Source organism: Lynx rufus, unplaced genomic scaffold (genome assembly GCF_022079265.1).
Source record: "Lynx rufus isolate CCGP_SWC_20201006 ecotype Redwood Valley unplaced genomic scaffold, mLynRuf1.p SCAF_38, whole genome shotgun sequence".
NCBI lineage: Eukaryota > Metazoa > Chordata > Mammalia > Carnivora > Felidae > Lynx > Lynx rufus.
In genome coordinates this window covers 1,427,562-1,445,620 of record NW_025814854.1, presented here as the reverse complement: position 1 = coordinate 1,445,620, position 18,059 = coordinate 1,427,562, and the positions used below count along the sequence as shown (strand labels likewise).

The window sequence follows — 18,059 nt, the reverse complement described above, 5'->3', positions numbered from 1 at the left end:
AAAAACTGACAGAACTGAAGACAGAAATAGTTCTATAATAATAGAGACGTCAATATTTGACTCTCAGTAGTGGTTAAACAACCAGACTAAAGATAAGTAAGAAAAAGGCCTTAAACCACAGTAACAGAGGTGTAAACGCCCACCCAGCAACAACTGCATACAACTGATTTTTGACATTTTCCAGGATATGTTAGACCACATATTAAGTCTCAGTAGATTTTTTTTAAGTTTATTTATTTCAGGGGAGAGAGAGAGCGCGTGACAGACAGACAGAGAGTGTGAGCGGGGCAGGGGCAGAGAGCAAGGAAGACAGAGAATCCTAAGCAGGCTCATACCATCACATGGAGCCTGATGCGGGGCTCGAACCCACAAAGTGTGAGATCATGACCTGAGCCAAAATCAAGAGTCAGACACTTAACAGACTGAGCCACCGAGGCACCCCAAGTCTCAGTAGATTTTAAAATACAGATATCATATAAAGTGTCTTCTCCAACCATTAAAGGATGAAATTAGAAGTCAACAACAGAAAGTAAATCTGGAAAATACACCAAATTGTGGAAATTAAGCAACACATTCTTTTTTTTTTTCTTTTTTCAACGTTTTTTTTTTTTTTTTTTGGGGGGGACAGAGAGAGACAGAGCATGAACGGGGGAGGGGCAGAGAGAGAGGGAGACAGAATCGGAAACCGGCTCCAGGCTCTCAGCCATCAGCCCAGAGCCTGATGCGGGGCTCGAACTCACGGACCGCGAGATCGTGACCTGGCTGAAGTCGGACACTTAACCGACTGCGCCACCCAGGCGCCCCAGCAACACATTCTTAAACCAATTAATCAAAGAAGAAATCACAAGAAAATTAGAAAAAACTAAAGAGAAAATTAAAATGAAAACAAAATACACCAAAACTTATGGGATCCAGCGAAAGCAGTGTTAAAGGGAAAATCTTAACAAGCTATAAACTTATAAACAAGCTATAAACATTTGCCTTTACAAACAAGAAAGATTTCCTGTCAACAACCTTTAATTTTGTAACTTAAGAAACTAGAAAAACAAGAACAAACTACACCCAAAGCTAGCAGAAGGACAAAAACCATAAAGACAGAATAGATAAAAATGAAATAGAGAACAGAAAAGAACAGAGAAAAATCAATAAAGCCAGTACTTGATTTTTTTTTTTAAAGTCAACAAAATTGACAAACCTTTTGCTAGGCAGACTAAGGAAAAAAGAAGACAAATTAACAAAATCAGAAATGAAAAATGGAGACGTTACCATTGTAACAGAGTAGTATAAACAACTGTCACTGACAAACTGGATAACCTAGATGAAAGGAACAAATTCCTAGAAACACAAAACTTACCAAGGCTAAATCATGGAGAAATAGAAAAACTGAATAGACTTCTAAGTAGTAAGGAGATTGAATCAATAATAAAAAATCTCCCGAGGCAACTGGGTGGCTCCGTTGGTTAAGGGTCGAGACTTTGGCTCAGGTCATGCTCTCATGGTTGGTGAGTTCAAGCCCTGCATCAGCTTGGAGACTGCTTTGGATCCTCTGTCTCCCTCTCTCTCTGCCCCTCCCCAACTTGTTCTCTCCCTCTCTTCCTCTCAAAAATAAATAAACATTAAAAAAAAAAAAACCTCCCAACAAAGAAAAGCCCTGGAACTGATAGCTTCACAGGTGAATTCCACCGAACATTTAAAGAATACCAATTCTTCTTAAGTTTTTTCAAAAAAATGAGGGAATACTTCCCAGTTCGTCCTATGAGGCCAGCATTATCCAGATACCAAAGCCAGACAGAGACACTACAGGAACACTAGAGACCAATATCCTTTGTGAACAATGAACAAATGCAAAAATCCTCAACCAAACACTAGCAAACTGAAGTAGGCAGCAAACTAAAAGCATTATACACCACAAGTGGAATATTTTTACTGGAATGTAAAGATGGTTAAACATACAAATACTGGTGAATGGATGTTAACTAGTTTTATTGTAGTGATCACTTCTCAGTATATACACCTATCAAGTCATTATGCTGTACACATGAAACTAACATAATGTTATATGTCAATTATATCTAAAGGGGAAAAAAAAGCAGTTGACGCTATAACACCAGTGTATTGGTATTAGTCATTGTATTGGAAACTTAAGTTGGCTTACCTCTACACTTAACTCTGAGTTCAGTATTCTCCCACTACACATTCCTCCATCCATTTCATAACTTGCTTCAGGAAGTGATTATTTATACATCAGGGTAATTAACGCAGGAAACAAACCAAACTCTCCACAGTTAATTGTCCAGAAAAAAATGATAGAAGGGCAGAACCCATTTGGTAACCAAACTAACCTGCAGGACTAACCACAAACAGAAGGGGCAATCAGTGGGGATTATCACTAAGAACACTGAGTCCCTGCCCTTAGAGAGACAGCATAACAAACAATTCCACCTAGAAGCAGTGGTTTGAAAAGTGCCTGGGGTATATGGGAAGGATTTATTTACTCATCTGAGCACGCACTGGAAGGGCGAGCAGGGATAGTTAGGAGACTTGTCCAAGAAGAAAAGAGCTAGTGGCCACCATTTCTCTTCCCCTCCCTGCCAACCTAGATACCCAGACACCTGTGGGAGCCAAGATGAGCACTTGCTACCTAGCTTGCTAACACTACGGCCATGCTCTTGCCCCCACATTCTCCTGTGGATCCACCCCATCTTAACTGCCTCGCTCAGCAAGAGTCCCTCCAAGGCATCTGATGTCTCACTGAGCAAGCAGCCCTGACAGTGGCCAACACTACTCCAAAGTGACTCCTGCCCTGGGAGAAGGGAAGATAACCACAGTTGACCAGGTCAACTGCAGCCCCTGAACAGTAGGCTGGGGCAGACATCTGATCTGACTGCTGGCCCTACCCACAAACAAAAACTTCATGTAGGGCAGCACAAAAAGAGAGCCCTGTGGTTCAGGGACACTGCAACCCTAACAGACTGGGAGCAGATAATCTGGTCTGATGGCAGGTTGTCCCCATCAATAAAAGCCTCTCAGGGGACAACACAGGGAAAGAACCCTGAAGTTCAGGGGGGAAAAAATCTCAACTTTCCAGAAATAATAAAGATTAGAGCAGAAATAAATGAAATAGAGATTAAAACCAATAAAACAGATCAATGAAACCAGAAGCTGGTTCTTTGAAAAGATCAACAAAATTGATAAATCTTTAGCCAGACTCCTCAAAAAGAGAGGAAAAGAGAGAATTTAAATAAAATCAGAAACGATAGGGGAGAAATAACTGACACCACAGAAATACAAAGGATTAAGTATTCTGAAAAATTATATGCCAACAAATTGGACAAACTTGAAGGAATGGATATATTCCTAAGAATATAAAACATACCAAAGCTAAATCAAGAAGAAATACAAAATTTGAACAGGCCAATTACTAGCAATGAAATTGAATCAGTAATCAAAAAACGCCCAACAAACTAAAGTCCAGTATCAGATGGCTTCATAGGTGAATTCTACCAAACATTTAAAGAAGAGTTAGTACCTATCCTTCTCAAACTATTCCAAAAAATAGAAGAGGAAGGACAGCTTCCAAATTCATTCTATGAGTCCAGCATTACCCAGATACCAAAACCAGATAAAGACACTACAAAATAAAACTAGAGGCCAGGGGGCGCCTGGGTGGCTCAGTGGGTTGAGCATCCGACCTTGGCTCAGGTCATGATCTCACGGTCCGTGGGTTCAAGCCCCACATCAGGCTCTGTGCTGATAGCTCAGAGCCTGAAGCCTGCTTCGGATTCTGTGTCTCCCTCTCTCTGACCCTCCCCTGTTCATGCTCTGTCTCTCTCTGTCTCAACAATAAATAAACATTAAAAAAAAATTTTTTTTTAACTACAGGCCACTATCTCTGATGAACATAGATGCAAAACTTAACAAAATATTACCAAACTGAATGCAACAATACATTAAAAAAATCTTTCACCATCATCAAATGGGATTTACTGCAGGGATCCAAGGGTGGTTCAATATTCTCAAATCAATCAACATGATACATCACATTAACAAAAGAAAGGATAAAAAACATAAGATCATATCGATAGATGCCAAAAAAGCATTTGACAAAATACAACATCCATTCATTAAAAACTCAACAAAGTAGGTATAAAGAGAACACACCTCAACATAGTAAAGACCATATATGAAAAACCCACAGCTAACATCATATCAATGGGTGAAAAACAGAGTTTTTCCTCTGAGATCAGGAACAAAACAAAGATGCCCACTCTCACTACTTTTATTCAACACAGTACTGGAAGTCCTAGCAGTAACAATCAGGCAAGAAAAATAGAGAAAAAGCATCCAAATTAGTAAGGAAGAAAAAAAGTGATCATTTATGTGCACATAATGTGAATCACATTTATGTGATTCCACAATTTGAAGTGCAAGCTTCAACCTCAATCATCTTTGCATTTCCCTAGCCTAGCGTGTAAAAGAATGCAATTAATTAACACCTTTATAAGGTAGTAAAGGCAGTCTCAGTCTGCTCCAATTTAACTTTACAGCCACTTCCTGTATTATTCTCTACACTCTTCACTCTAATTATACTGGATTAACACTGATCCAGAGCCTTGTACAACCCTGACACATACACATGCTTGTAAAATGAATGTAAATATAATCAATACTGGGGAAAATGGAAAAACATAACCCATAGTGCCTGCTCATACACATTCCACTCCTATGCAGAAGATGCTCAATAAACACCTAACTGGCAATGGTAGATGACATTCACATCTTCTGAGTACCACCTGTGTGCAGATTATGCTATGCTCTTTATATATGTTAGATCATGTGCTCCTCATAACATAAAACAATGTACTATACATCCATTTTGTGTATTTTCCACAAAGGCTATTATTTCTATGGTATCTGTTTTCTCAACTAGTATATGTTTCATAACAATAGGAATCTGCCTTTCTTGATCCTTTCTGCATTCCCAGGGCCAGTCAAAACATCTGGCATACAGTAGGCATTCAACAACTGTCTAATGACTAATGAATAAATACATAAATTGTCCTATGAGCTAGGCATTGTTATTTTAGTTTTACTGATGAGAAAACCAGAACATTGACTTGCCCAAACTAACATAGCTAGGAAGCAGCAGAACAAGATTTAAAATGTACTGTTTTTCAGTGTTTAACACTTGCTTCTCATTCGTGCCCAATAATAAGAAAGAATTATAGCCCAGAGTACTTCTACAAATCCCTTGTGAACTCCCTACAAGGCAACTTTAGCAAGCTTCATCATTTTCTTAAAGACAGTGAAAAGGTGATGCTCATGACTAAGGTTACCCATGGCTTTTTGAAATAAGAGGTGCAGCATATCTATCTTCTGGACAGCAGTGTAGAAGGATTGGAGGCCAATGTGGACGAACTGGGCAATTATTAAGCATTTTAGTTATGTATTGATAGGCTCTGAATTATGTCTGTTTGCACTTAGTTCTATTTTCCACATGTTACAAATTGATCGTGTTCTTGACATACCTATCATTTATTCTCATTTATACTATACCTCAAGATAATTAGACAATTGTTGATAAATATCTAATAATAATGACCCGAGAATTAAGCCTTTTAGGTGGCAAGAAGCACAATGTACGTGTTTGATGTTTGTTTTCTATCTATGAGTCAACATCAATCCCTTAGAGTGAACAAAATGTTATTATTAAACCTTTCCAATCAGACAGTTTTTCACTGGATTTGTTACACAATTATACTGCTGTGCTTAAGTTCACAAACATATTTCATAAAAAAAATAAGGAAAACGAAATTGATCAATGTAATAGACTACACTAACAGAGTGAAGGGGGGAGACACATACTCATATCAACTGAGGCAAAAACTACCTCCATGCAATAAAAGCCATATTTGAAACACCCACAGCAAGTATCATACTCAATAGTGAAAGACTGAAAGCTTTTCCTCTAAGATCAGGAACAAGTCAATAGTGCCCACTTTCACCACTACTATGCAAAATAGTACTAGACATTCTAGCCAGAACAAGTAGGAAAAAAAGAAAAAGGCATCCAAATAGAAAGTAAAATGATGTTTGCATATGATATAATCTTATATGTAGAAAACTATTACACACACATGCAAATGAATTCAGCAAATACCAGGAGACAAAGTCAACAAATAAAAAACAGGAGTATTTCTACACACTAACAATGAAGAATCTGAAAGAGAAATTACAAAAACAATCCCATTTACAACAACATCAAAAAGAATAAAAGACTTAGGAAGTCATTTACTCAAGGAGATGGAAGACTTGTACAGTGAAAACTGCAAAACATTACTGAAATTAGGACAGGGGCGCCTGAGTGGCTCTATCCGTTAAGTGGCCAACGTCAGCTCAGGTCATGATCCCACAGTTCATGAGTTCGAGCCCCACATCAGGCTCTGTGCTGACAGCTCAGTGCCTGAAGCCTGCTTCAGATTCTGTGTCTCCCTCTCTCTCTACCCCTCCCCACTCACACTCTGTCTCTCTCTCCAAAATAAACATAACAAAAAAAATTTTTTTAAAGAAAAGAAATTAGGACAGAAATAAATGGAAACACACCCCATGTTCACAGACTGGAAGACTTAATAGTGTTAAAATGTCAATACTAATGTGAAAAGTATTAAGGGAAACTTCACTAAAATGGAATCAGGGCCCTCATCCCCTGCCACTTGTCAATTGCAGAACCAACAGGAAAAGATGTATCTTGCATCTGGACAGGAATGTTCTTAATTTTCTTAACATTTTCTTTTTGCTAGTTTACTTGAAGAATACAGCATGTAAGGACACCCGGCTGACTCAGTCAGGAAAGCATGCAGCTCTCAATCTTGGGGTTGTAAATCCAAGCCCCATGTTAGGTATGGAGCCTCCTTAAAGATTTAAAGAAAAAGCGTACAGCATATAATACATACAACACAAAGTAAGTGTTAATCAACTGTTTATGTCATTGGTAAGGCTTTCAGTCAACAGTAGGCTATCAGTAGTTAGGCTTTCTGGGGAGTCAGGAGTTATACTTGGATTTTCAACTGCACAGGAGGACGGCACCCATAACCCCCATACTGTTCAAGTGTCAACTGTATTTCACTATCCCAGCAGAAGGAAAAAAGGTTCTCTCCTCCACCAGCAACAGCCCAGCCCATGAAAGACTGTCACAACTCAACCAATGAGAAGTCACTACACCTCAAACTCCGTTTACTCCAATGGACTGTTTGTTTATGACAGCCCTCCCAGCTCCCCCTTTCCTCTATAAAAGAGCATTCTTCTCCTTTGTTCTCTGGACTTGCTTATGGTTTTGCTGTACCTTGCATGAATTGCAATTCTCTACTAACCCGAATATGGTTTTGCTAATAAATAACTGAGTTTTATTCTTAAGGTTAACATTACCCAAAGTGATCCATAGATTCGATGCAATTGCTATCAAAATCCAGATGATTTTTGTTTTTGGAGAAATAGAAAAATTCATCCTAAAATTTATATAGAATCTCAAGGGACTCCAAATACTCAACACAATCTTAGAAGAAGAAAAAAGGAACAAAGCAGGACTCATACTATCCAAATTCAAAACTGACTACAAAGCTACAGTAACCAAGACAGTGTGGTACTGGCATAAAAACAGACATTTACACAAAGGAAACAGAATAGGGAGCCCAGAAATAAACCCTTGCATATATGGTCAAATGGTTGTTGACAAGGGTGCTAAGACTGGGAAAGGATAATTTTTTTCAACAAATGGCACTGGGAAAACAGGACATCCACATGCAGCATAAAATTGGACCCCTACCTCACACCATATACAAAAACTAATCCAAAATGGATCAGACTTAAGACCTAAAACTATAAAACTCTTGTAAGAAACATAGGCCAAAACTTCACAATATTGAATTTGGCAATGTTTTCTTAGATATGACACCAGAGCACAGGAAACAAAAGAATTTCTCTGTAGCATGTGATGGTGTTTGATAGCACTCTACCCACAGAACTTTCAAAATTGGAGTCAGTCCTCTCAAACACTGCCACTCTTTGTCAACTAAGTTTATGCAACATTCTAAATCCTTGTTGTCATTTCAACAATCTTCATAGCATCTTCACCAGTAGATTCCATCTCAAGAAACCACTTTCTGTGCTCCCCCAAAGAAGCACCTCCTCCTCTATTCAAGTTTTATCATGAGATCTCAACAATTCAGTCCCATCTTGAGGTTCCACTCTTGATTTTAGTTCTCTTGCCATTTCCACCACATCTGCAATGACTTCATCCATTGAGTCTTGAACCCCTCAAAGTCTTCCATGAGGGCTGGAACCCACTTTTTCAAAACTCCTGTTAATACTGATATCATGACCTCTTCCATGAACCATGAATATTCTTAATGGCATCTAGAATGGTGAGTCATTTCCAGGTTTTCAATTTGCCCAGATCCATCAGAGGAATCACTATTTATGACATCTACAACCTTATGAAATTTATTTCTTAAATAAGACTTCAAAGTCAAAATTATTCCTTGCACCACGGGCTGCAGAATGGATGGTTAGCAGGCATGAAAACATTAATCTTGCTTTACATCATCAGAGCTCTTGGGTGACTGGGTACAATGTCAATGAGCAGTATTGTTTTGAGAGGAATCTTTTTTTCTGAACTGTAGGTCTGAACAGTCGGCTTAAGATATTTGGTAAACCATGTCGTAAACAGATATGCTGTCATCCAGGCTTTGTTGTTCCATCTGTAGAGCGCAGGCAGAGTAGATTCAGCACAGTTCTTCAGGGCCCTAGGATTTTCCCAACGGTAAATGAGCACTGGCTCCAACTTCAAGTCACCAGCTACATTAGCCCCTAACAAGAGAATCCGCTTGTCCCTTGAAACTTTGAAGTCAGGCAATGACTTCTCCTCTCTAGCGATGACAGTCCCAGTCTTCTCCCCAAATGAGGCTGTTTTCGTCTACACTGAGAATCCATTGTTTAGTGTGGCCTCCTTCATGAATTATCCTAGCTAGACCTTCCGGAGAACTTGCTGCAGCTTCTCCATCAGCACTTGCTGCCTCACTTGGCACTTTTGTGTCATGGAGACGGCGTCTTTCTTAAATCTCATGAACCAACCTCTGCAAGCTTCAGATTTTTCTTCTGCAGCTTCCTCTCCTCCTCCAGCCCTCACGGAATTGAAGAGAGTCAGGGCCTTGCTCTGGAAGAGGCTTTGGTTTAAGAGAGTATTGCAGCTGTTTTGATCTTCCTTCCAGACCACTGAAATTTTCTCCCTACCGCTAGTTAGGCCATTTCCCTTTCTTATCATTCATGTGCTCACTGGAGTAGCACTCATTTCCTTTAGGAACTTTTCCTTGCCATTTGCAACTTGGCTGTTTGGTACAAGAGGCCTACCTTTCAGCCTATCTTGGCTTTAGACATCCCTCCCTCACTCAGCTTCATCATGTCTAGCTTTTGATTTCAAGTGAGAGATGCGTGACCTTTCCTTTCACTTGAACCCTCAGAGGCCACTGTGGGGTTGGTTGTCAGTTGGCCTAATTTCAGTACTGCTGTATCTCAGGGAGTGGGGAGGCCTGAGGAGAGGGAGATAGATGGGGGAATGGATAGTCAGTGGTGCAATCAGAACACACACATGTATTGATTAAGTTTACTGTCTTATATGGGCATAGTTCCTGATGCCCCCCAAAATTACAATAGTAATATCAAAGATCATTGATCACATATCACCATAACAAACATGATAATAATGAAAAACTTGAAATATTGCGAGAATTACCAAACTATGACACATAGACATGAAGTGAGCAAATGCTGTTGGAAAAATGTGCCAAAAGAGTTACTTGGTGCAGGGTTGTCACAAACATTTTTTTAAAAGATTTTATTAAAAAACAAAAACTCTACACCCAACACAGGGCCTGATCCCACAACCCTGAGATCAAGAGGCACACACGCCACCAACTGAGCCAGCCAGGCACCCCATCACAAACTTTCAATTTGTAAAAAACAGTATCTGAGAAGTTCAATAAAATGAGGTATGCCAATAGAGTATTCCTAAAACTCCACAACAACCAAGTAACCAATTCAAAACTGGGCAAACGACATAACATTTCTTCAAAGAAGATATACAAATGACCAATAAGCATGTGAAATGATGCTCAACATCACTAATCATTAGGAAATTGCAAATCAAAACTGTCATCATTTTGTATTAAATCACGACACACCCATTAGAATGGCTACTGTTAAAAAAAGAAAGAAAGAAAATAATTAATATTGGTGAGGATGTAGAGAAATTGCAACTCTGTGCACTGTGGAAAACAGAATGTGGTACAGCACTGTGGAAAACAGTATGGTGGTTCTCAAAAAGTTTTTTGGTCTCAAAAAGGACCAAACTTTTTGTGGTCCTCAAAAAGTTACACAGAATTACCATATGATCCAGCAATTCCACTTCTGGGTACATACCCCAAAGAATCAAAAGCAGGGTCTCAAAGATAGATTTGTACACATGTATTCATAGAGGCAGTGTTATTCATAATAGCTGAAATATGGAAGCAACCAAAGTGTCTATCAACAGATGAATGGATACGCAAAATGTGGTATATACATACAATGGAATATTTTTCGGCCTTAAAAAGAAGGAAATTCTGGCACGTGATACAACATGAATAAACCTACAGGACATTATACTAAGTGAAATAAGCCCATCACAAAAGGACAAATACTGTATGATTCCACTTCTATGAGGTCCCTAATCAAATCATAAAGACAGAGAGTAGAATACTTCCCAAGGTTGGAGGTTAGGGGGCAGGAAGATGGGAAATTTTTTCTTAATGGCTAAAGAGTTTTAGTTTTACAAGATCAAAAAAGGTATGAAGATAGACGGATGGTTAAAAGCAAACAAAACACAAACAAAACACACACACACACACACACACACACACACACACCTAATATAGTTTATTGTAAAGGATGTTTGCCATTCCACTCAATAGAAAGCATGGCAGAACAGGGAAAGAAAAGGTGGAAGGGAGAGAAAGCTGGTATGTCAGGACTAGGCAGGGTCCACCTAGTACCCTGGGTGGTGATAAGATGGGGTTGAGCAGTTATGGGCCACATAGTGAATTAGCACCATTATCCCAGAAAGTCTTAACTAGAGGAGCTTGTAAAGTTACCCGTACAGGCCTTGTGTCACAAATGAGATACGTTCTTGAGTCTTACTGTGGCGGCAAAAAGAACCACAATTCCCAAGAATGGTCTGGCCCTATCACATGCTAGCTACAGCTCAGTCACCTGGCAGTCCCTACACAGCTGAGGGTACAGCCTCAGCATCCTCTCTGGGAACTCCCAGTCTCCCAACCCAGGCTCCCTGCTCCTAACAGGCTGGCTGACATGGCCACTGATGAGACCAGCCTATTGATCAAGTCTTCTCATTGTTTTCACTCTGCACAGTGGGAAATCTCTCTATTCCTCCACAGGTTCTGTGACAGACCCAGACAGATACAGGAGTAAGCAACAAACGTGTAATCACATAAGATACCAGATTGTTAAAATGCTCCTTAAATAGTTAAAAATCCTAAAACAAAACCTACATGTTGGGGTAAAGGACCATACAGATGTAGGACTTTAGATCTGGTTCTGTCTGGGACCTGCTTAGAGGCTGTGGGGCCACAGCAGGCCAGTGCTGAACCTGTAGGCTGAACACCAGTGGCCGCCAGACTACAGGTAGAGTACTGCTACTTGCAGGTGTGTGCGAGTGGGTGGCAGATATGATGTGCTCGGGTCCCCACTCTGCACTCATCTATGGCTCCTGGTGTCCATGACACTAAGATCAGCGGTGCAGACCAGGTGACTTCTAAATTTTTCTTCTGCCCTGATGAGTTATGAACCACCCTCCCCAGAAGAGGGAGAGAGCTAGAGTGAGGGAGACATCTGGCTTCCAGAGGCATTTAAAACAAAGCAGATGAGAAAATACTGGCAATGTGATATGAAGTAAAATGTACAGACAGCAGGAACTCAACCGCACCCAGTGTGTAAAGGAAAAACAGGAAGGAGGCATGCCAAGAAATTAACACTGGTTATCCCCCACATTGTGGGATTACAGTGGCTGTTAGTTTATTCTCTGTCCTTTCCTCTATTTTTCAGATATTCAAAATTACTTTTATAGTAAAAGGGGGGTGGTGGTGAGGGAAAGTCTCTTTTTCAGTCTACAATCTGTCTGCAGGACAAAGCTAAGAAGTGAAAATTGTCTTTTGCAGTGTAATCCCTTTGTAGACCTAGTTTCTTTCCTGGGACAACCCAGATGATAGCTATGGCCCAAATGGAACACTAGAGTTCATCCAAACGTGTGGAGGCACTTCCAAACAGCTGTTCTAGAAAAATACTGTTACTCTTGCTCCTGGTCTGAGTGCTTATGGTATTTCAAAACGACAGACATAACATCAATGACAAGGAGGAGGAGGAGGGAAAGTAAGACTTAAGTGCGTTACTTGACACTCTAGCAGGCACTGCCATTGTCATGGGTCCCAGCATCAGGGAGCTATTGCTACTGAAAGATTCATTTACAACCGGGGCTAAAAGTCACCCCAGAACGTAACAGGGGTTCACATGGCCCAGAACCCAATGTGAACACATACACACCAGGAGTCTATACCCATATACTACACACACACACACACCCACACACCCAGAATCTAGTGTCTACACACACAATTAAACGCAAACATACACATATATAGAACCTTCCATGTGCACACACACATATCCCTGAAGCCCAACATAGGTGCACACTTCTCAAACCTAAAAGTGGCACACACACACCTTAGAACCTAACAAAGCATCAGAACCTAAAGTCCCGCAGAATCCAACACGCACACAAACCCCCCATAACCCACAGGGTCACACACATCTCAGGTTTTCAACACGAGAGCAGACTCCTCTGAACCCAAAACAAACACGTTCATCAGATTCAACACTGGCACACACAGCCCTCAGCCCTAACACAGGTACAGACCCCTCAGAACACAACACACACCCCCGTCTCAGAACCCAAAACAGGAACACATCCTTAGAGCCCAAACAGGCAAACCTTTCAGAACCCAAACGGAGCACACACCCCTCTCCCAAAACAGAACACACCCCCTTGAACACAAAATGAATACACACAGCCCCAGAAACCCAAAAGGGGCACACACACCCGTCACACCTAACATGGGAGCTCACACCTCAGATGCTAAAACAGGCACACACAACTCAAAACAGACAGTAAGAGACACACCTCAGAAGCAACACAGGCGCACACACCCTCAGATCCATAACGTAAGCACACAAAGCCTTCAAATCCACCACAGACACATCCTTCAGACCAAACACTGGCACACTCCCCTCAGCACCCAGCATGAGAACACCCCTCAGAACCTAACAGATGCTGGCATCTCTCAGAAGCAACAGGAACACACACCCTCAGACCCAACATGGGCACACACAGCAATCAGAACCAACAAGGAAAGACCTCTTCACAACCAAATGGAAGGCAATCCTCAGACCCACATGGACACACAAGCCTCAAAATCAACACAGACATCAAACGCTTAGGCCTAACACGGGCCCCGCACTCCTCAGAACCAACAGGGTCACACACAGCCCGCTGAACCAACATGGACACAACCCTCAGACCCAACATAGGGCACATTCCTCAGAATCTAACACACAACCCTCAGACACAACACAGGAACATCCCTTATCACTAACACGAATACACAACCCTCAGACCCAAATAGTCACACACACTCCTCAAAGCCCAACCTAGGCTCACACCCCTTAGAACACAACATGGGCGCACACTCCTCAGAATTTAAGATATGTTCACACCCCCCAGAACGAACATGAAACACATGGGTACACGCAGCCCTCAGAACCAATATGGACATACAACTCTTTCACCTAAACAGGCCACACACTCCTCAGAACCCAACATGGGAACACACACCCCTCAGAACCAACACAGACACACAAACCTTAAACCTAACACAACCCTAACATGTAAATGGGCACACACTTCTCAACACAATATGGAATACAGTCCTCAGAACACAACACATGCACACAATTCTCCAAACAAACCCAAATACACACCCTCATATTCAATATGGGCACAACACCCCTCAGAACCCAACACGACACACAGCCCTCATACCCACTCCTGGAGGAGACACTCAGAACCCAACCCAAACACACACTGCTCACAACCCAAAATGGGCACACACCCTTCAAACCCAACACGGACACACACACACCCACAGAACTAACACAGAAACATAACCCTTTAGCCTAACATATGCACACATACCCCACGGACCCAACAAAGACACGTGAACACACAACCCTTAGACCTAACACAGGCACACACATCCCTCAGAACCCAAGATGGCTGCACACAACACTTAGGCCCAACATGAGAACACACATACTCTTCAGAACCAACATGCGCACACACACCTCTCACAACTCAATACTGGTGCACACACCCCCTCAGACCTGACATGGGTACACAACCCCCTCAGAATCCCACACTAATGCATATACCCCTCAGAAAACAGCTCAGCCACACACACCTCATGCCCATGGGAGTACACCCCTCAGAACTCAACACACACAGACAACCCTTAGAACCAACACAAACACACACCCCTCAGAATGAACTCAGACACAACCCGCACACCAACACAGGCATACACAACCCACAGAACCCAATACAGGTGCACACACCCACAGACACAACATGGGCACATTCCCCTCACCCCCACATGCACACACAAACCTCAGACACGACAAAGGTATACACTCATCAACCCAACATGGAGTCACATGCCCCTAGGACCCAACATGGAGGCACTCACACTCTCAGAACCAAAACAGACAAATACCCGTCAGATCCAAAAGAGACACACACCACTCAGAACCCAATGAGGGAACACAACCCTCAGATGTATGTCAACAAGGACAAAGCCCTCAGAATAAACAAAAACACACAACCCTCAGATAAGCACACATGCCCTTTAGAACCCAACACAGGCATACAAGCCTCACACCCAAAACAGGCAAAACACCCAACTGTGCACACATCCTCAGAACCCACCTACAGGCACGCAGACCCTACAGAACCACCGTGGGAGCAGACACCGACTCTCCATGGGGCACACAGATACCTTAGACCCAATATGGGCACACACATCCATAGTCAACAAGGACACACACACCTCTCAGAATCCAAAATGGATACACACCTATGACACTCAACATGGGCACACACTCCTCATAACACAACAAGGACACATGCCTAAAAGCAACAAGATACACAGCCCTCAGAACCAATAGGACGCACAACCCTCAAAACTCAACACAGGCACACACCCTTAAAACCAACATGCACACACAACCCTAAAGCTTAACACAGGCGAACACACCCGTCAGAACACAACATAGGTGCACATCCCTCAGACCCAACACAGGCAAACACCCGTCAGAACACAGTACAGTTTCACACAACCCTCATACCCAACAAGGGGGTATGAACACAAACACACACCCATCGTAACTCCAAATAGGCAGATAACCTCAGGCCCAACACAGACACACACCCCCTCCCAGCCAACATGGACACACATCCACCCCTTCCACCTAACACGAGCACAAAGACACTTCAGAACCCAAACGGGCACACATACCTCCCAGAATCCACCACATGCACACAAACTTTCCTCAGACAGCATGGGAGCCCTTCCTCAATATCTAATACACCCACAAAACTTCATAATCAACAAGAACACACACCCCTCAGCACAACACAAACAGAAAACACCCTCAGAACCAACATGGACACACAACCCTCAGACCCAACGCAGGCACACACACCACTCAGAACTTAACACAGAGCACATAAGCACATACCTTCAACTGAAAACAGGAACACACACCCCCTTCAAAATGAACACCTATTCACACCCCTCAATACACATGTGACCTGGCACAAAAATCCCTCAGAACCCAACATGAGTGCACACATACTCCAGAACCTACATGGGCTCACACACACCTCAAACCCTACATCTACATGGACAAACATCTCAGAACCCAAAACAGGGACACACACCCTTTAGACCAAACACAGGAGCAAAAACACACCTCAAAATCAACAGGGACACACACCCTCACCCAATATGGGAGCACACCCTTCAGAACCAACACTGAACATGCACATCTCAAACCCAACACAGACAGAACACCTCTCAGAAACCAACATGGCCACACAACCCTCAGAACACAACACGGGCACACACCCCTCAGAAACATCATGGACATACAACCAGCGGACCCAATATGGGCACAACACAGCAATACACGCTCCTCAGAACCAACACAGACACACAACCCTCTAATCCAGATGAGCACACACACTCCTCACAACAAACACGGGAGCACAACACTCTGAAGCCAACATGTGTACACACACACACCTCGGAACTGACACAAATGTAAACACCTCAAACCTAAAATAGACACACACACCACTGCGAAGCGACTCAGGTGCACAAGCCCCTCAGAACCCAACATAAACACAATGCCTTAGGACTTACGCAGGCACACATACCCCAGAACCAACATGGGCACATACACCCCTCACAACCCATAATAGGCGCACAAGAGCAGACCCCTCAGAACCCAATCCCAAGGCACACCTCTAAGAACCTAAAACAGGCACATCACCTCTCAAATTAACACAGACACACACTTGTGGAGCCAAGGACACGCAACCCTTAGACCTAACAGAGGCACGCCCCACCACAGAACCCAAAAGAGGCACACCCCTCACAACCAACACGGGAGCACACACCTCAGACCAACACAGGCACCAACATTCTCACCCAACTTGGGAGCATACCCCTCAAGACCTAACACGTGCACACATGCCTCGAACCCAGGATGAGAGCACCCCCCTCGGAACCTAACACGTACTCATACCTCTCAGAATCAACACAAACCCATATCCCTCAGATCCACCACGGAGAGACACAGCTATCAGAACCAACGAGGACAGCCAGCCCTTTAAAACCAAGTGGAACTCAACCCTCAGACCCAACACGGACCCACCACTCAGAACAACAGACACCCAACCCTCAGACGCAGCTCGGCACATACCCTCAAGACCCAATATGGGAGCACCCCCCCCAAGAGCCCAAAATAGGCACGAGCCCCTCAGAACCAACACAGGTCCCCCCTCAGGCCCCACACAGGGGCACAGACACCCCTCGGAAACCAACATGGACTCACAACCCTCAGACTCAGACGGGCACACGCCGCTCCCTACCCAGCACAGGAGCACACAAGTCAGAACCCAACACACACACACAAACACCGCGCCGGCAAAATCCAGGCCCACTCCCCCCGCCCCCCCGCACAACCCAATACAAGCATCACAGGCCGCACACCCGACATCGGAACACACACACCTTCAGACCAACAAGGCCCCGCAACCTCAACGTGAGCACACACCCCTCAGGTCCCAACACAGGCAGACCCTGTGTTGACCCAACACAGGATACGCTCCCCAGAATCTGACACCCTCACAAACCCTCAGAGTGAACACGAACGCACAACCTTCAGACCAAAACGGGCACGCGCCCTCCTCAAAACCCACATGGGGCTTACACACCTCAGAACCAACACAGACATACAACCCTCGTGCCCACCACGGCTGCACACACACAACCCTTAAACCGAACACAACCTTCAGATATAAATGGACACACATGGAGCACAACCCTCAGAACACAACACATAGACAACCCTCACAACCAACCGGAAAAAAACACCCCTCCTACAGAACAACCTTCAGACCCAACAGGCGCACGCGCCCCTCAGAACCAACCGACACACATCTCCCCACACAACACGGGAGCACACCGTCCGGAAGCCAACTCACGCACACACACCTCAGAACTGACCAGAACGCTCCTCCCTCGGAACCCAGCACGGGCCAGCCAACAAGCACG

At 43.3% G+C, this 18,059-nt stretch overlaps 1 protein-coding gene across 2 annotated transcripts in view; it reads right to left on the bottom strand.

Annotated features, from left to right (window-relative positions):
* TNIP2 (TNFAIP3 interacting protein 2) overlaps window positions 1-18,059 on the bottom strand; it is a 34,518-nt gene that overhangs the window by 15,503 nt on the left and 956 nt on the right. The window contains exon 1 of one of the 2 annotated variants that reach the window (XM_047094171.1): window positions 2,156-3,087. The exons of the other annotated variant lie outside the window; for it this stretch is intronic. Within the exon in view, the coding sequence (XP_046950127.1) occupies window positions 2,156-2,209 (54 nt within the window). The 5' untranslated portion in view covers window positions 2,210-3,087. Of the gene's footprint in view, window positions 1-2,155; window positions 3,088-18,059 lie in introns of those variants that run through there. 2 annotated transcript variants of the gene reach the window in all.